A 21,207-nucleotide genomic window follows, 5' to 3' on the forward strand; every position below is an offset into this window, starting at 1 on the left:
AATCAGTAGGTATGGCATATATTTTTTAGCAAGGAATAATTGGAAAGTGAGATAGGCATCATGGAATTATATCTGAAATACATTAATACATATTCTACAAGTTTTTTTACAAGTGAATGCCTTGTCTTTTAGAGTATAAATGCATCGTCAGATTGAGGCCTCGATTTTGCAGGAAGTTTGTGAATTCAAATGGTCTTATAGATTTCCAAGTGTGTCAGATTATAATATAGTAGCCACCAATTTTTATCAGCTCAATCAAGAGATGAACAAAGGAGAAGAAACTATCGTCAAACTGCCAAAAACGATAGCGACGCCCAAGAGAAACCATCTGAGCATCTTCACATCTTCACACCCCAAATCTGCCTCCCCGCCCCTCAAAATCAGCAGCCGACACAACAAAAACTAAATACCTTCCATCCGAGACGAAACAATAGATCATTATGTTACTTCCGGCGAGTTTGTTAGCAGGAACTGACAGCCTCATTTGCGCGAGCCAGGGGTTATAAGTCGCGTGATATTTACCAGGCCGTCGATGATCGGACGCGCCTCGCTGTCGACGCTTATTAAATCCGACGGACAAAGGAGCGTCGGTTGATGGAGACGTCGACATCCGGCGGAAGGTGGTAGCCGGATATTTCGCTAAGAAACTGTAAACCGGGTGGCGAAATTGGATCATGCCGGAGATGTTATGAGATCGTGGGGATATGGTGCCATTCGAGGGGATTTAGGGGTAAAAGAATCAATTATTATGCTCCGGTGGTGTTTAATATAGGTCGAGGAAAAGGGAAAAATGGAGGGTGAGAGTATCTGCTAGTTATTAAGGTTTCAAGAGCGTTATAAGAGAAGTAATATGTTACTGATCACTCTGTTAGGTCGCTACATTTCAGCGTGACCTTAAATTATGTTGTAACATTCATCAGACCATGAGCCATCGACAGCTTGCCGTCCATTTGCATAGTTCTGACGAACTGAAGTGTCTGAGATTTTTTTTAAAAGCATTCTTTAACTTGTATCAGGGCTCTCTTCTTTCTTTCTTGAGAACCCGATTGTCATTAGGTGCTTTCTGAAGCGGCAGTACCCAGTAAGGAAGCTAGTGAGGAGATGGCATGTTGTTATTAAGGTTCAGATACAGACAGGAATGATTCAAACCTGGAAAATTCAGCCAGAGTATTTCTTTTGTATAGCAGGTACTTTGAAAGGAAAAGATTTTTTTCTACTACCCCTACAGTATAACTATGTACCTGTTTATTTTTCTAGTCGTGCATGAATTACCCTGTATCTCCGAAACTAACAGTCTTAGAATTCAAACCCAGTTACTCTTCTGAAAGGCCTGAACGACCTGCATTCAGCACTAGGCTATGGCCAGTCACTCATATTACACCCTGTAGGTCAAGAAAGAGGGAAAACTGTTGGATGATAGCCTTTTATTGTTTTTAAGAGCGTTATAAGATGAGTTGTACGTAACTCTGTTGAATTGCATCAATTCACCTTGATGTGTGTTTTCTTCATCAGACCACGTGCCATCGACAGCTTGCAGTCCATTTGCATAGTTCTGACGAACTCCAGTGTCTGAGATGACTTCATCAACATCTCTAAAAGATTCTCTTTAAAAGCATTCTTTACGTTGGATCAGGGGTCTCTTTATCCTTTCTTGAGAACCCTATTGTCATTAGGTGCTTCCTAAAGCGACAGTACCTAGTAAGGAAGCTAGTGAGGAGGTGTTGCATGTTTTTACTGAGGTCCAGATACAGATAGGAATGATTCATACCTGAAAGATTCAGTCCGAGTATTTCTTCTGTATAGCGGTTACTTTGAAACGAAAAGTTGTTTTTCTACTCCTCCTACTGTCTATTTAAGTACTGAGTGACCTTTTTCTAATCGTGCATGAATTACCCTCTATCTTCGAAACTAACAGTCTTAGAATACAAACCCAGTTACTCTTCTGAAAGGCCTGAACGACCTGCATTCATCACTAGGCTTACTCCTTTATCAGAGTTTCTGTGATATCAACAGCTTGCCATCCAGTTCCATAGTTCTGATGAATTGCAGTTTCTGAGACGACTTCATCCTCATCCTGGAAAGTTTCTCTTCAAAAGCATTTTTTATGTTAGATTGCAATGGCAAATCAGTCTGTGAGCAGTTCATTTTCTTTCTTTTCACAGATTCTGCAATTATCATTTTCTGAGAACCTTAATGCCATAAGGTGCTTCCTAAAGAGGCAGTAACCAGTAGAGCAGCTAGTGAGGAGGTTTTTTTATATTGTTTACAAAATACTTTTCAGTACAAGTGACTCTCTGAATAAATTATTCTCTCTAATTTCTAGGTTAGGTACAATACTTTGTTTATTGAATCAATGCTACTGTTTGGATATCGATAATTATGTATACTTCCAATGGTAGAGATGTTCTCTAGAAACCAACTAAGAGGTATAATAGACGCGTAGAGAAGAGCTTACAGAAGTGAGGTTCTTGCTTGAAAAAGAGTCTCAAGTAGGAGTTAAGTGGTCTGGTATTAGTAATTTGAAAGAAGAGGAACAAGGAAATATGCAACTGTGATTAGCAGAGCCTGCAGCAATCTGATACCACTCGAAAACAATTAATGCGATCAACACAGATTATCATGAGTTTCTTATTCCTCCCCACAAATCTGCAATTACCAGATACTGATAATCCAATTCGCATCAGGTGCTTTCTGGTGCAGCAGTTACAGCAGTGTGGCAGTGAGGGGGTGTTGCATGTTCTTACTGTGGTCCAGATTTAGTATCAAGTTCCTAGAGAACTTTTTGGAATGATTCATACCTGGAGGATTCAACCAGAATATTTCTTTGGGATGTTCCCTGTATTGTTATTTTCCAAGCGAAGAGTACTTTGAGAAGAGAGGATTGTTTATGTAATACTTATAGTGCACAAAATACTATTATACAGTAGTAGTGGCTCCTCAATAATACAATTCTTTGTAATCACTTGATTTGGTACAATACTTTGTTTATTGAAATAATGCTACTGTATGGATAATATTAACTATGTATACTCTAAAGGGTGGAGATCTTCACTCCAAACCAGGTTATAACAGACGAGGAGAGAAAAATATGCAAAACTAATTTCATTCCATGAAGAGGAGTCTCAAGTAGGTCCTGTATGTTAATTTGAAAGAAGCGAAATTAGGAGAGATGCAATTTTAATAAGCAGAATATATACCACTCAAAAAAGACACCAGCCGCTTATGGAATGTGAGCAAAAGAATCCCGGAGTGAAACGAATGGAATATTTCTACCAAACGCATTCACAAATTTTCAAAAAGCCAGTTGAACTAATTACAGCGAAAGCATATACTACCCGACATAATCCAACAGTTTCCCATTCGTGGCGTCTCGACGTCGTACGTAGCGCCGTTTCGTCTCTTCCGCCTTTGATGTCGGCCTCGCGAGCAGATTAAATTAACATTACGCGTACAGATAAAGGAGGATTACGTGAGATCCTTCCAGGACTGGCTGCGCGAGACCGAAATGCCGAATATTGCGCGTGGCTTGAATTCACCGCCGTGGGCTACGCGTACGGTACATTGATGGTTCGTTAGCTTTCGGGTTCCTGACGATGATTCTCCAAAGGGAAGGTTGACATCGACGTTGGGATGGATGACTTAATTTTCCACACATGGCGGGATTAGTGTGCAGACTTGTCGCCTGAAACTAGCTCCAGGTTTTTTTTATTTATCACTTACTTTATACTTATCAATTTACTTTCTATGAAAACAAGTAAATTGTAACAAGTAGATATACTAGGCAGGTTCTGGTCCAATTTGAGCCTTGACATCTGCATGTGTTGGTTGATTTTGATGGATGCACGTCGTGGTGAAGACTTTTGGGTTGTCTTGAAAGCAAAAGCAAAGATAGAGAGTCAGAAAAGGTATTGCAGAGTTAGAGGACCGTAGGTGTACTGATGCTCCTTTTGAAGGTGACGATGTTAACGAATAAAGTCTTGTTTTTGAAGAAAAATGTGTTTTTGCTGGACTTATTGATCATACAATAACAGGCCAATTGAAAAGTCCTCTGTTTATCATAGTAAAACACATTTTTTTGGCAAAATTCGATTTTATTATTCAACATAGTTGCCTTCACATTAGGCCTCAGTTTCGGCGATTACTTCTTCATTGGCGCTAAATTTCATTCCAACGAGCATTCTTTTGAGGCCTGAGAACAGGAAAAAGTCGCTGGGGGCCAGGTCTGGCGAATACGGTTGATTCAGAAGCAATTCGAAGCTGAATTCATGCAATTTTGCCATTGTTTTCATTGATTTGTGACACGGCGCATTGCCTTGATGAAACAGCACCTTTGGGGTTGTCCATTAATCACGTGATCTTTTTTTAGCATTCTTTAAACCCCCTTCCCCCATTGGTGATACGTAGTGAGGTTTAAGACCACCCCCCCTCCCCCTTCTCAACATCACGTGTATTTTTAGTACCTACAACGAATCTTAAAATTTTCTGAATATTAACTCAATTTAAATACTGGTATAAACTATAATCTTTTTTCTGAAATTAAGGACCATAATAAAAATGTCTACACCAGGTTGCAAGTTTTTTTTGATTGCCATAACAATAATAATAAACGAAAAGTGTAATCATAGGAAAAACATGTATTGTACTAGTACATGAATATATTTAATGTAGTCAAGGTCACTACACGCCGCGCCGTGCCGCTTAATATTTGTTTGAAAATCGCGCGTTTGACGAAAAAATAAATACACGTGATATCTTACTACACCCCCCCTCCCCCTTGTGATATTTTCGTGATTTTTATCAAACCCCTCCCCCCCCTTTCAAGCCTCACGTGATTAATGGACAACCCCTTTCTTTCTTCAAATAAGGCCGTTTTTTAACGATTTCATCCCCTCAAACGGTCCAATAACGCTATATAATAATCGCTGTTGATGGTCTGGCCCTTTTGGAGGTAATCAATGAATATTATACCTTGCGCATCCCAGAGTACTGATTCCATAACCCTGCCAGGGTCATCTTTCCACGCTTTGGAGTTGATTCGTCGTGTGCAGTTCACGCAGCTGACTGTCGACTGGACTCCCGAGTGGAATTATGGAGCCATGTTTCATCCATTGTCACATATCGACGCAAAAATTCAGGTTTATTGCACTCAAACACTTCAAACACTGGTCAGAATCATTTACACGTTGTTACTTTGGATCGATTGTGTACAAATATTCGTAACTGATATGATGTACACGTTAACAATATCTCAATCAACTTTACTCTACGTCATTCAATATTATTTTGTGAATTTTTTCGATTTTTTCGTTCGCTGTCTTTGGTGCTCATTTCACCACGTTTAAACTCAGCATAACAATTTATGATGGTTGATTTTCTTGATTCAGACCCCGGAAACTCTTCATCAAGCCAAGATTTTGCTTCAACTGTATTTTTTTCCTTCAAAAAGCAATATTTTATTTGCACACGAAATTCTGTTTTTCCATCTTTTTTCAAATAACAAAACACTCACAACGCAATATCTAATATAACTAATGGTCGGACTGTTGTCAAATTTTGACACAAAAAATCATATGGATTTAATACTAGCACTAACATCTGTGCATCAGACCGGGGACTTTTCTATTGATCTAATATATTTTTGCACATATAATGAGCTCTATGAAACGCAGAGATGTTTACAACGCAAGCCTAATTACTGATGAGCAATAAAGAAGAGTTCAGAGAATTCAGAGAAAAAGGAATCTACAACGAAGTTGTAGGGTAGATATCTTTTCTTCTTCTTCCAATGCATATCCACTAATGGATGTTTGCGATAACATTTTCCATCGCTTCTCTATTTCTTGCGGTATGTATCTTTACGATTTGTCAATTCGAATTCTATTTAATCTGCGTGTCTTCTTCTATTATAAGTAAATGAATGATTTGCCTGGCACTCTTCATCTGACCTCATCTCACAGTTCAAGTTGAGAAACCTGTAGGTCCCTTTGAGCTGTCTGAACCAGAATAATTGGAAAATTTTTTCAAAACATCAAACAACAAAAACCAAATCAACTGTCCTCCTCGAAAATGAAGAAAAAAAAAATCCGTCTACGACTCCTTCCCATTCAAACAACCCTCCTCTCCCCCTTTTCATTAATTAAGACAAATCGAGCCCCAATCGAATATTCAGCCAGAGAGTCGGCGGGGTGAAATATGGCGCCCGCCCCTCCTTCTCCCCTCTCGCGCCACCCCCGCACAGTAAACTTTTAAGCCGATCATCGCATTAATTTTATCTACCGAGCTTGCAGCGCGCCCGTCCTCTATTTTGTCGGATTTACGGTCGAGTTATAGTCCTCTCGGCGTCGGCGGTCGTCCGACGCCTGTATTAAAACGTCCACCACGACGACGTCCCGCTTCTGAACGTTGCACGTGCGATAGGGAAAAGGAAAAATCGACCTCACGTGGTGGTTTTAGCGGTTTGCGGATCGAATGAGAATTTGACGGAGAGCTTTTCGTGATAATGTAGAAAGAACATAGGCGTACAACTTTGCCTTTTAGACTACCTCGGTAGCGCAGTGGATTGACAGTCGGATGTGGTGCCGAAGGTACAGGTTTCGAATCCTGGTTAGGACATGGATGTTGTGTATGTCTGGATGTTTGTGGATAATAAGATACATCCCCTGGTCAATGACTAACGTCAAGACCATTCTGAGGGATTTAAAAAAAAACTTTGCTTTGTTATTATTATTATTATTTATAATTACTACATGAAATAAGAGCTGAAGTTTTGAACCTATGAAAGCTCAGAAATGAAAAAAATTAAATTAAACAGAAGTACATTACTAAACTAAACTAAAGTAAACCAAAAAGCACTAAGGTAAATATACAAAATCACCGCCGAGTACACCATCCATCGTATCTTGACTTCATCTTGACGAGTTCACAGAAGGGGCCCCAACAATGTCCGCTGGCAGATTGTTCCAGACGTTGAACACTCGATTCGCAGAGAGTCGTTGAACATATTTTCCTCTCACTCTCATAGTTCTCGAGATGCTCTTTTTGAGCATAAAGGATTTAAAAGCTCTTTAGAGGTTCTTCCAAGACACTTCTGAGCACACATACAAAAAGCTATAGATAATCCGCAACTGTCAGATCCCCGACAGGCCGAATATTCCAGATAGTTCGACAACTCTACAGTCGAAGTCAACAGGTTTCCAAAGCCTCCTCGACCGATCGGCGAAACGAATCGAGCCCCCAAGGGACGTACAGAATCAATACGAGCGCACAAGAGACTAATGCGATTATTATGCGATGGGAGTTTGCGGAAGGGAGAGGGGGTAATGTGGGCTCGAGGAGCGCGGGGTGGTGGTATATAGGCCGATCGTCGAAACTCGTAATCCCGCTCTAATTATCGAAACTGACGAATCACGCAGATTGGCCGCTCGTTATCCCTGTGTAGATGTCGCATTACAGTCTCGAGTTTTACGCTTAACGTAATCATCGTACGTAACACGGTGTCGATTAATATTCAGTTATCGATGAATAATGGGATAGGTTTGTTGCTGTACGCCAATGGGCACTTGGAAAGGGATAAGCGGAAGTTGTAGTCTACTTCCGGGTAGGAGAAACTACTTACTAACGGGTGTTTTTTTCAGAGCTATAGAACTTTAAATTGCAATAAAACAACGATGGATTATACGATTGACATGAATTTTATTTATCCGCAAGATAATCTTGTGGCATTACATTTTAAATATGATTTCTGGCATATGACCGCCACGGCTGGCTCGGATGTAGTCCAACCTGGACGTCCAATTTTCGATGACTTTTTCCAACATTTGTGGCCGTATATCGGCAATAACACAACGAATGTTGTCTTCCAAATGTAATCATGGCTCTATACCGATCACCATTGACTGTAACGTTCTGGCCATCATCGTTTTTGAAGAAGTACGGACCAATGATTCCACCAGCTCAGAAAACGCACCAAACAGTCAGTTTTTCTGGATGTAACGGTGTTTCGACATACACTTGAGGATCAGCTTCAATTCAAATGCGGCAGTTTTGTTTGATACGATCTAGAGCCAACTGGTGCCAACCTTGCCGACCCTTGCTTTGATATCATCTAACCAGCACTTTGGTGGCCTTCCTTCACCTCGTTTAGTTCTCTTGGTTTTCATTGTACAATTCTTCTAGTCCATCCAGTGGCGTACCTAGACATAAGCCTTTGGGGGGATAAAGAAAAAAATTCGGATTTTCCTTCTTTTGAAGAAGTTTTCCAAAGAAATTTGCTTACTGATAATAAGATTGTCATATATAAGGTTGTTACATATAATGGATATTCCTCCTGGGGGAATATATTCCCCTTTATCCCCCCTTGGGTACGCCACTGAGTCCATCGGTTGTTATCCTGCAGAGTCACATGTCCCACCCAGGTCGATTTCAGTTTGGCGATCCTACTCATTACGTCTTCCACTCCGTTCTTCACTCTATACTCTCTCTCTCTCTCTATACCTTCCTGAAAAATCTTAGGTTACAATTATTCTACATATATTCTTTCGAGATAGAGCAATACAAAAATCAACAACTTCACACAACAAGGCATGTGTAGATGTAATATCAGTATTAGCAGAAGAAATGTAAACGGGGCATCATACATTTCAACTTATGATACAAGAGATTAAGTAAAATACTCAGCAAAAACTCTGTCTCCCTGTATAGGTTCAGTGACTGGTTTGTGTATTTGTTTACAGGAATAAACTGACATATTTATATTGAATTCTTTTCATTCAAACAGAATCTTATTCAAGAAAAGAACCAGAAAGGAGTCATAAATGTTAGTTTCCATTATTTCCATCGATTTAAAATTGGCGACCCATTCATCAAAAAAATATTGATTGATTGGATAGCTCCGAAACAACCATGAAATTCATAAATTGGACAAGTATTCACCAAGTGGTCAATGGTTTCTTCTACATCACACTCACATAGTGGGCTATCAAAAAAATGCCATTTGAAGAGCATACTATTACCGACCATGACCATTTCTAAGTCGATTTGAATTACACTAAATTTCAACGATTAAACGTTTGTGGAAGACATTACAACAACTCCATTCCGAACGCCAAATTTCCTCGTCACTTTAATTACCTGGTATAAGTCTGAAAAATTGAAAATTATACATTTGATTTTCCTTCCAATATTTTATCAAAGCGTTCCGTTGCTGTGATTGATATTTCTGGAATTATAACAACTCATTCAGAGTCGCTAGCGAAATGATTGCCCTGATTAACTTTGAAATTCATGAATCTCATATTCAGGATCAAATCAACCTCATACTGCCCACCCATATTGATAGAGCCGAACTGCCCTGCTTTGTACATTTTAATTCGTGTTTTTGGTTTTCCCATTACAATTATGCATTAACATGTAATTCGATCGTTGATGGAGGTCATCAACGAACTATCTTGTTTACATTCAACATATTCCTGAATACGGGTACGCCGGAAATTGTTATTCGCTGAACGAGGGTAAATATTGAACGAAATTTGAGAACCCACTAGAGTGCCTGGCTATGGATGGATGTTTCAATTCATATTTAATGAATATTGCCGATGGGGAGAATACAATTTCGTTTTTTTTTGCAGGATTCGATCTAGAGAAGGACTCGCTCATCAATTTTCCTTCGTCCGACATAAACTTCGAAAAGTTGAAAAATCAAGGGGAAAAGAAGGACAAAAATAAGAAGGATAAGGAGAGAACAAGCAAAATTTGTGAGTATTTAACAGAAAATAAGCTTTTCGTTAATTTTCAAGAAGATTTCATTAGATTCACATTGAATGTAGTTTTCGATTGGTCTGAGAGCAGGCTTTGGGAACTGCGACCAGCTTAGCAACTGTCAAAGAGATCACATACTATCATTGTCACAAATCTTACAACGTCCATGAGAGCTTTGGCTTTCTCTTCTTGGGGATTTAGAGCTCTAAATATGGGCTTGTTAAGCTTGTCAGACTTGCATCTGCTGTCCATGCCGGTCATAAGGTGCTCATACGGTGTCCTACAATAAATTATTCGAAGCTCAGCTCGATGCGGCTGTAGGAGCTTTCATAATTGGATGTTTCATCAGATATTACCAAGGACTCGTAAAGACGATAAAGACCTTGGCACCGAACTTACGAATAATTTATTTAATATTCTGAAATAAAACTCGAACTATCAATATTAAACTAAAAGTTTGTTTAACAAAACGAACTGGTATTGTTCAATAAATGTAACCGTTACTAGAATACTCCATCGATTTATAACCGTATATAATGTATCGTTACATATCGATAAAGCACACGTATTCCAGAGAAAGCAGATAGCATAACGGTACTCAATCCCCCAAATTAACCGTTCCGAACCGTTCGTACGGCACTGATTCAGACCCTCCATTCCCTAGAAACGACCCCTTGATTGAAACAATAATTTTCGAATTGTCAGTTCCGAAAACAACAGCTCGAAACGGATTGTTCAATGAATGTAACCATTACTAGATCACTTCCTTGAATTATAACATTGAAATGTATCGTTACATATCAATAAATAACAGTAGGGAAGACTAAACCATACGTATTATGGAGAAAAAGGTAGCGTAAAGGATCGCTCAATGGGCGCGTTCAGCAGACTCAACAGTTGTGGAACCATTGTCAATATTCTATAAATTTTCTGCTGAAGGCAATCTACATTTCGCTACGGAGCGTTTGCTACAGAGCGGTCACCATCTTTGGTAGCGAATTAATTGTATGCTACTTTTTGGTAATATGTTGAGTAACAGACATTAGTGACAGTTGAGACACAGATTTTGGGACGAAATTCAAATTTCAAATATCGCAATAATGGAAACTGAAAGATATACGTTTGTCAACATTCTAAAATGTTACTCTGATTTGAAAATTAAAATCGATATCATAACAAAAAATTGTCTCTATTGCTGTCAAGAAAAGGAGCAAGCCATCCAGCAGAGAATACTAACGTTACCAAACTAATATCTATCAGTAGCGGAGCTACTTACGTTACTGATCTTTCTGCTGAACGCGCCCAATGAATGTAAGCGTTACTCGAATACTTTCTGGAATTATAAAAATGTAATGTATCTTTACATATCGATAAGTAACAATGAGGAAGACTAAACCACACGTATTATTACGGAGAGAGCAGGTAGCGTAGCGGTACTTAAAGTACTTCGCAACAGATCTTTCAATGAAATTAATCGTTACTAGAATACTTCCCCGAGTTATAACAATCAAATGTATCGTTACATATCGATATATAACAGTGGGGAAGACTAAACCACACGCATTATGGAGAAAAGAGGTAGCCTAACATTACTTATCGTACTTCGTAACGGATCATTCAATGAATGTAACCGTTACTAAAATACTTCCTCGAATTATAACAATGGAATGTATCGTTACATATCGATAAGCAACATTGGAGAAAGCTAAACCCCATGTGATGTACCCAGCTAGGGTAGGTTCGGTCAATCGTTATACGGTTGAAGGAATGGTTAATTAATACTCTCCAGACTCATCAAAGGGTATTTATTTCTTACTGCACACTGTACTGATCACAGATGAAAACTCACATGATGTAATTCAAGAATGTGAGCATCAAATGAATGAATTACAGACTACTACTGAATGAGATCATTATTACTCCTTTATGTCTCTAGCGACATGATATATATTTACTATTTATATTGTATATTCACAACAACCTTGCGAGTTGATAAATACAACACGATCGACAAGGGTAAACATAGTAAATATATTTATATTTTAAGATGGTGTTTGGTTATACGGACCTTGTCGTCTCAAGTATTAAAATATACAGGTTCTTCATACTGAAACATACTACACCCACGTTCCATGTAGAAAGCAGGTAGCGTAACATTAGTTAACATACTTCGTAACGGATTGTTCAATGAATGTAACCGTTACTAGAATAGTTCCTCGAATTATAACAATGGATTGTGTGGTTACATATCGATAAATAAAAGTGGGGAAGACTAACCCACACGTGATTCGGAGAAAGCAGTCGGCGTAACGGTACTTAATGCCCCAAATGAACCGTTCCGAACCGTTCGTACGGAACCGATTCAGGCCCACCGTTTCCGAGAATCGACCCCGTAACTCTCGCCGCCGCCCAAACCCTCCCCGTGACGGGTCGTCGCTTCTGCCATGCATAACCGACCGTTACTTCGAAATCCGAGACCGGCAATCCGATCGGATCCGGATCGGCGGTTTCGCCGCCGCCCCCTCGCCACCCCCGGCTACGCCTCCGCCCCCGGGGCACACAATCAGACCGGAACCCGACCGGTCGGGGAGCGGTAATTGCCGCTAATAGCGCCCCCCTGCTAATTGGACGGCTCGATCGACGGGGGACGTCGAGGACGGGAAATAAGTCGCCGAACGTCGCGATGCGTCGTCGAGATTTAACGACGCCCTTGGCGTCTCCGGGGGGACGAGGGGTCGGAAAGCGGGTAGGGAATAAAAAGGAGTAGGCAGGGATTAGAGTTGATTATTTGGGGGAAAGTCGAAAAACGTCGAAAATATGGACTTTAGTCTATGTCTACGCTTTCCTCATCTTGATGATGATATCTTCATTACTGGGGAAAAAATCCAAACCATCCTCAAGGATGCTAATGTTGAATTTATTATGTTCAGGAAAGACAGCCGATCCACCACTCTAGCATCGAATTCACCAAACCTATCATAATGTTGAGGTAAAACCTTTCTGGTCCTGTTTTTTCGCTAAGGCTTCGGAAGGTGTCTCCATCAAAGATTTGATAACAAGATTGGAATCTGGTGTAGGTGGTGCACCTGCTGGTGGAGAAGCTCCTGTTGCTGCTGCTGAAGCAGCCCCAGCCAAAGAAGAGAGAAAGAAGGAAGAAGTATCTGATGATGATCTTGGTCTCTTCGACTAAAATTTTTACGACAAATCGAAGAGTGGAACTTCGAAAAAATTCGTCTTTTTTTATACGGTCACGGCCAGGCGAAAAAGTGACGTGATGGAGAACAAACCAAAAAAGGAAATGTATCCTGTGACGTACTAAGAAGAAGTTAGGAGGAGGACTTGGGATTTCCTATTTCCAATACCTCGAAATCTAATGAATTTCAGACAGAACCTAATAAAAGAAGCAACCACTAGAAAGAAGCAGAGGCATGATGATGTCATTGCTGTCACGAATGCACCAGAAAGATACCGAATAGCATCCTATCGCCAGTCGCTTCCTCCTACGCAAAACCTTCCACCCGCCTTCCCGCCCAGTATCCATCAGGGCTCCGTTCTTGTCCCACCGCTCTCTCGAGCACACTTCCCGCAATCCTTGCCCCACATCGACGCGTCGAAAACAAAAGGCCATAATTGAATGCCGCGCGATGATGACGGCACCTAATCGGATTTCCTTCAGCGGCGTATCGCTATCGTCACGTGGTGGGTCCATTATGCCCCTCGCGTCCTTGGACTGACCCTCGCGCGTCGCGTCGCCTCGTAGCGTATAATTCCGTCGGCTTTTTATGCGGACTATTTAAATTGCCGACGGAACGACGTCGCTTCGATGCGATCGCGTTTTGTTTCGCGCGACGTCGATTGGGTTAGCGGTCGGGGTCGTTTGAGGTGGAAATGAAGTGTGCGATTGTGTGTGGAGGGGAAATTGAGAGGACGGTTATTGCATTACTACGTTCTTTCGATTTTTTGTGTTATCGTACGCGAAGCGTTTGATGAATTCTTATTTGATAGTCTCGTCTCCTGGGTTGGTGGGAAGAATTGGTCGTACCATACACACTTGAATGATTATCGTTTAATCCTCATTTTTACTATTATTATTGTGAATCGAGGTCACTGTGGCTCAATCAACCCTCTAGGAACTGAGAACACATATTTCCTTCCATAAGGAAGGAAATACCTAGCCATTTATACAAAACCAGGGAGGTCGTCGATACTATCAAAGAAACCGAAAGCATCCTTAGGAGCCTTGGCTGTTACCTTGTAAGTATCCAGGACTGACTTTCCCATATGAGTGGTTCTTAGGTCAATCACTCCCGGACATTCGCTCACCATGTGTTCTGCTCAGATCTCATCTGCTGACTTACCCATATATATCACTACAACAGATATTTGCACCGACAGTGACCTGTTGGTAGTTACACCCGAAGCTCAGCTCGTGGCGGTTGCAAGAGCTTTCTGGGTCGGAGAAAACACCACAATGAGCAAGACCGGGAATGTTTCCCTGAGGGTTATTCTACTGTCCAATTCCCATTGTCGAATAGCTGACTTCCAAGTTGCTCTTTTCCAAGCCCACAAGGCTCAGGGCTTACCGGTGTTAATCTTGGTAAGACGAACATATGCGAATTTGGTGGTCGATGTGGGAGCCTCAACGACTAATGTTGGAAAAGTTCATCTGTTGTGAAAGGTTGTCTGGCAAACAGTTTGTTGCAGGAAAATAAAGTAACGAAGATGATGATAGCTGATGCGGAGGAAAAGCCATCTACAACACCTATTATTATTATTTTTATTCACTGACTGGGGTTCGTTGCAACAGATGCTTTCCGGGAACTGCTACGAACTTTATCTTTTGTTCTTAGCCCTACCTATTCATACAAACCCAGGGAGGCCATTGATGCTGTTGAAGAAATCGACGAAATCCTTAGGAGCCTTGGCTAGTTCTTCGTCAGTATCCAGAACTGTCCCATGTGAGTGGTTCTTAGACCAGTCAGTCCCGGATATTTGAACACTATGTGTTCGGCTGTTTCCACTTCCTTTTCAAAGAACCTGCAGATCTCATCAGTTGAATTACCCATGCGGTGCGAAAGACATTTGTACCGTCAGTGTCCTGTCAGCAGTCCCACCAATACTCGAAGCTCAGCTCGTGGTAGCTTCAGGAGCTTTCTGGTATAGGTCAGTGAAAGCACCACAAAATTATTCATCTGAGCAAGACCCGGATTGTTTCTCCAGAAGGTTTTTCTATTGACCCACTCCCATTGTTGCACTGGTGCCTTATATTAGTTTTTTCAAGTCCACAGAAGGGCTCAGAACTAATAGATGTTAACCTCGATGCCCTTTTTGCAAGTTTATCGGCTTTTTCGTTTCTTTCAATACTACAAAGTCCCGGTACCCATATTAGAGTTTCTTCATTTCCTCTGGCCAGTTGCTTTAAGGTATTACGGCACTCCCATGCCAGTAGAGATCCTTGGCTATAAGATTCAAGGGATCTCAGCGTGGCCTGGCTGTCCGTAGTGAAGTTTCATATATCCCTTGGGACTATAATAATAATATATGATGTATAGTTATATAACACAACCGGCTCTCCTAATTCGTACAAGCTCTAATCTTCTGAGAGGTCTCATAGAGGCCTTGGAGAGTGAGGATTGAAAACACATAACATATTTTCTTTGGGAAATCTTAGTGCGCTATAATACTTGGCAACAAACTATTAAATATAATTATCATCAGAGGCTCTTAGCTATAACACTAGCAGCCTCATGCTATGTAGTTTGGAGGTCGAAAAACAAATATGATTCATATCCCCCTTTTATTTTCCACCTCCTTCGTTGTCTCGACGAAATTCATCGGGGTTATCAATTCGGTTCTCCCCCTTCTTCATACTCCATATAGACGACGCAAAAAGTTATGTGTTGGCGCATTTAACCGACGTTTCTACGGCTCTCCCGCTCTCCTTTGAAGGGATATTTTTTTCCCTCCGAGCACCGGATTAGGTCTATTTTTCAGGAGGTGGGCGATATTTTGCCGAAACGTCGGCAATGATGGTGTTCGGGAAGAGGGAACGGTAGATAATGATTCGGGGATTTTGCCGCGACGAGAGATCGTCCCATTTGTTCGACGAGGCTGTTCGGCTGTTATTGATTCCCCGGTAGAAAAAAATCGTACGACGGCTTTTCGGTCGTATCTTGGAGAGGCTCTTATGGCTCTCATGATGAGGGGCATTCCCCATTGGCGGCGTGGAAATGTAAATGGGAGATGATATGAAATGGATTGAAAACGACGAGTGTTATTTGTGTTCTGGCAGTTTCGATTGAATCGACAAATTAGTTTATCGTCAACACTACGAGCTACAATATCCTTTACTATTCTTTTAGCGATGCAGACGATTTTGATCACTAACTTGCCTCAACAGCTCAATTTTTGCCACCAGTTTCTTTATTGTCGACTGAGAAGGTTTTTTTGGATTTCACATATGCTTAGTTATGCGTTTCGTCCCTGGCACACACACCGGACTCATCAGTGTGACTTTGGTATCTTTGTGTGTGCCGTGTCACAGACGCTTGGGGAATTCATTATTATCGGGAGCCGCCGGGACTCGAACCCGGCACCTTGTTGCATCTCGGTGAGTGAGTCTACACTCTTAACCTCTAGGCCACCGAGTGCTGTGTTTATTGTTGCTATGTGGAGCTTTATGAGAAGCCGCCACATGTTTTACGTTAACACAAAATAACTTTAGTTATTGTTATAGGGAATTAATCAATTTCAATGCGTTGTTGAAGCATGTATCGTTCCATTTTGAATAATGGCGTGGTTTCTACTTGTTGAGAGTCAAAAGATAACAGTTTCGAAAGTGATATCTGCCTCGATGGCGGGCTATTCAAAATGGTACATTTTATAGGAAAACCCTTCATATGAGAAGAATTGTTTGTTTTATTTTTCGAGAATCATTTAACGTGAAAATACAAAAAATTGTGCTAGCTGGGATTCAAGCGTTGTGAGTTACGTTTTTCGAAAGATTCAATCGTAGTCCCTCACCTGGAAAAATCAGATATCCTCAGATCCTAACGTCCGAAACCATCCGGAATCAGTTTTTTTCCCTTCCGCTTTCCACCTCCCATCACACACGCGATCTCAACGTTTTTCCAGCATCCTCCAATCTCCCTCCTGCGTCCCAGAGAACGAGCCGGTTGATCCGGAGAGATGCGAAGCGGGAAAAAGTCAATTCGTACCCCTCCCGCCCCGCCCCGTCGAGTCGTCAGCTTCCAGCCGGAAGGACTCGGAGCGGCGTCGGGATGACACGCGAAAACAAGATTGACGACGCCCGTCGTCGATCTTTTCTCATTCTCCGACGCCCTTGATTTATCTCAGCGCGTCCGTAGCCGGGGACAATTCCAATTGTGTTCGATCTTATGGCCGATGTTACGAGTTCGGGGATCGTGCGGGACGTTGGCAGATCGTTTTCGATGGGGGAGGGGGGTTATTGGGAGGCTGCGAACGACGTGTGCTGTCTTTTAGGACTTTTGGTGACTTCTGATTTCTGTACGTTTTTTTCGATTCATTCTGTGTATGATGGTTCAAAAAATTGATGTGCAGCTTAACGTTTTTATGAGGATCATCAGTGGAACTATTAGATCTACACCTCAATATTGGTTACTAGTGCTATCACATATACTTCCGCCTCATATTCGTAGACAGGTTGCAGTCTAGAAGTCTTGAGATAAATTTAATTTCTACCCGAACTTATTTCCAATTGTTCTCCCAGATACTAGAACTGCCAGATTGAAATCACGCAAACCTTTATGGATTAATACCTTCCATTAATCTATTGTTAGAAGCGACACTTCAATGGAGAGACTCATTAAAGAAGGGAAAGTAAAAGAAAGACGAACACGTGGAAGATCACCTAAGAGATGGATAGACCAGGTTAAAACCCTAGTGGGCCACTACCTACCGGAGGCTTCACATATGGCCCAGAACCGAGTAACTTGGGCCGAAGAAATCAGGAGAGTTAATTCATGATGTCACCATACCCTCACGTAGGGTGAAGGACTGAAGAGAGATTAATCTATTGAAAGTGACAAGGAAACTTAGTAATATTCTTGGACAAAAAAATCCTTATATGGTATACCAATGGATTAATATCAGAAAGAGTCACAGGTATTGGGGAATATGGGTCTAAAGATCTCTAGATCTCTGGGAAGTGAACCCTCTATCCTACAAACCGAGACGTTAGCTGTCTACTCTTACGCGGATAGCAAGGCCACACTGAAGTTGCTGGCTCTATACTGACATGGGAGTGCCGTAAAGCAACTGGCCAGAGGCAATAGGGTAACTCTTTTATGGGTACCGGGGCATTGTGGAATTGACAGAAATGAAAAAGCCGATGAACTTGCGAAAAGGTTTTCAAGATAGACACCTGTTCGTCCTGAGCCCTTCTGTGTACTTATAAATTACCAATGCAAGACAGCGATCCAACAATGTGAGAGGGACAACAGGAAAAACCCTCTGGAGAACCAATCCGGGTCTAGCTCTAGATATTTGTTTTGCTTTGACTGACCTATATCTGGAAGCTTCTGAATGGACCACGAGCTGAGATTCAGGTAATGGTGGGACTGCTGACATGACACTGTTGGTGCAAATACCTTTTGTACCGCATGGGTAAGTCAGCAGATGAGACCTGCAGACTCTGTGGAAAGGAGGTAGAAACAGCTAAAAACATGGTGCGCAAATGCTCGAAGCTGACTGGCCTAAGAACCACTCATATGGAAAAGTCAGTTCTGGATACTCACGAAGTAATAGCCAAGGCTCCTAAGGATGTCGTCGATTTCGTTAAGAGTATCGACGGTCTGGATTTGTACGAATAGGTAGGGTTAAGAACGAAAAATCAACTTGGTCGCAGTTGCTGGCAGGCTAACAGAGCCGTAACGACCCCGATTTATTATGAAAAAAATAAATCCTCTTCTCAAAACCTTATATTGAAGGTGCATTTTCCTATATCACAGAAAGGTTCAGGACCAGTAATTGGAAAGACATTTTTTTTGCGGTGGTACTTTTTACACTCTAGAAGAACACCTCCGTCGAATGGAACCAACTGGTCCAACGGAATTGTGATGCATTCATTTTCTGATTTGTTGTTTTATGTGTATTTTTAGTTTGTATATATCATTGACTTTTCTATCATTCTAATTTTGTCATGTAGAGTTGACTATTGAGTAATGCCTTCTGTTCTGCCATGTTTTGTTGAATTGAATAATTGAATGTGTGTGCTCCTCAGGTATAAGCTAAACCTGACAGTTGTAATTGTTCAAATGTACCTGACAGTTGGTGGCCAGTCTAAAAATATAATATCCCAACCCAAACATCACCAACTCTATCAACTCCCACCTGGCCTTTTTTCCCCTCCCAGAACCCCAGTGATAAATATTCGGAGTGTATTTTAATTAAATGCGTCCCCTAAATTCACAATTTTCTCCGTTCCAAGCGAAAACATAGAGAACCCGAAACGATATTTTTCTTTGCCAACATCCGGCGGCGGTGAATCGTCCCACGTTTATCTCACGCAACGCGTGTGCCCCACGGACCAGAGTTATACGGGGGGGCGGCAGAGGGGTCGAAAGCGACCCAAATTCGCCGCCGCCCCCGAACGTAACGTTTGTTTATCAGTTGATTAGGGTGAATTGTGTTATTTGTTCCGAGTGGCGTTAATTAACCTAATAATCGTGGGCGTGGAACGCATTCGTAAGTTTTGACGGTTCTCGTTGTTTTTCTTGCACGCTTGAGGCTTCGTCGTGATTTGGTAGTGTTAAGTTTTTGTCGTATGTAAGTTATGAGGAAATAGGGTGGTGTAGTATGTCTGTCAGTTTCCGTAGTCGTGGGTTGTACAGACGTTAAGTCGGAAACTTTTGTGTAAACGTTTATCTTTCAATTCACATGATGAACTACCCTTTGAAACCTTCCCAGATATAACTTTTAATCAAAACAGCATTACTTCTAGATCATATGGGGGTGAATCAAATATAAACGAGACTTTTGTTTTTTTTTGTAATTCATTTTTATTTGGAAACTCATTTTTCCCAGCGGATAGGCAGCTTTCCAATCCCTTCCACGAAGAAAGATGCAGATCGTTTCTGCAGCCAATTGCGCGCACGTAGGCTTCAACCTCAGAATCACTATCGAATCTTTGGCCTCCTTGAGAGGGCTAAACACATGAAACTCACAGGATGACAGGTCTGGACTGTAAGGAGGGTGTTCCAATGTTTCCCACCCCAGTTGCTCCAGTCAAGGCTGCTGTATAGGGGCCACTTCCCTGAAAGATAGATCTCGTCTCTTGCTGCGATATGCAAGTCGGGCCTCACTCAAAACGTCGCAGTAGTAGGCCGCATTAATTGTCCTGCGCTCGTGCAAAAAAAAATACAACAATCCACGCTAGTCAAAAAAAACTGTAGCCAAAACCTTGCCAGCCGAAAAACGTGACTTGGCTTGTACTGGTCCAGGTTCTCCTTGTTTTCTCCAATCTATACTCGCTTGTTCAGACTTTGGGTTGTAGTTGTGCACCCATGTATCATCACAGGTGATAATGTGAGTGAGAAATTGGTCTCCTCGCACCTGAAATCATGCAAGAAAACGCCCACACACCTGTAGAACTTGATTAGAACACGTTGCGCAATTGACGGAACTACCTCTTGGTCAGAAATCGTCACGGTGGACACTGAGAGGATCGAGGAAATAAGCCCACGTGCTTCCCCTATTCCTCACAAACCTACCCAACAACAAACAAAACGGGAACTTTCTCCCTCCTCTATCGTGCCTTCTTAAATTCCTCTCAGTATGAGCACTGATTTTGTTGGAGCAATTCAACAACTTCGAAACATTGGTGAAGGTATAGGCAAATGAACCTACAAAAAGAAAGAGTTCCATGAGAAGAAAAAAACCGAACTGTGGCAGAATCCTCCTAGGTTAGATCATTCCAATAGGTCTCTTCGAAACTTCGCACTGCTAGATCCAAGAAGTATCTGGATCGTACCAAGAGTATACTACACCTACTCAGTGTATTCCTAACAGAGCGTTTTCGCCTTAGGAAACACCTCATGAGATTGGGACTAGCAGAAAACGACGAGTGCAGATTCTGCGGGGAGGAGGAAGAAACTTCAGATCACCTGGTGACGAAATGCCTCGCCATCTTAGCCAACGCAAAATTTGCTGTGCCCAGAAACTTGTAGAAGTAAGAAAATAGCCTCCTTGAAGCCATCCCAGATACTGGAGTGATTAGAACTTTGGAACTAGAGGGCAAGCTGTAGTAATGGCGAAAATAGCTCTGATGGAGGCACAATAGACAATTAGGTTGCAGTGCAATGAAATCCCCTCAACTTGAAGCAAGGTGATAACCTAATGAACACAAATGACATAAAAATATCAAAACTAATACATAGTATTGCCATTGAAATTGTATCATTCTTTGGAAAA

The 21,207-nt window shown here is 41.5% G+C and overlaps 1 protein-coding gene across 3 annotated transcripts in view; it reads left to right on the plus strand.

Annotated features, from left to right (window-relative positions):
* LOC123671676 overlaps positions 1-21,207 on the plus strand; it is a 111,494-nt gene that overhangs the window by 84,746 nt on the left and 5,541 nt on the right. For all 3 annotated transcript variants that reach the window (XM_045605637.1, XM_045605636.1, XM_045605635.1), the window contains exon 3: positions 9,627-9,752. Coding sequence is in view for 1 of the 3 variants with exons in the window: in XM_045605635.1 (XP_045461591.1) it covers positions 9,627-9,752 (126 nt within the window). In the remaining 2 variants the exon portion in view is untranslated. The remainder of the gene's footprint in view (positions 1-9,626; positions 9,753-21,207) is intronic.

This window comes from Harmonia axyridis, chromosome 1 (genome assembly GCF_914767665.1).
Source record: "Harmonia axyridis chromosome 1, icHarAxyr1.1, whole genome shotgun sequence".
In the NCBI taxonomy this organism is placed as follows: domain Eukaryota; kingdom Metazoa; phylum Arthropoda; class Insecta; order Coleoptera; family Coccinellidae; genus Harmonia; species Harmonia axyridis.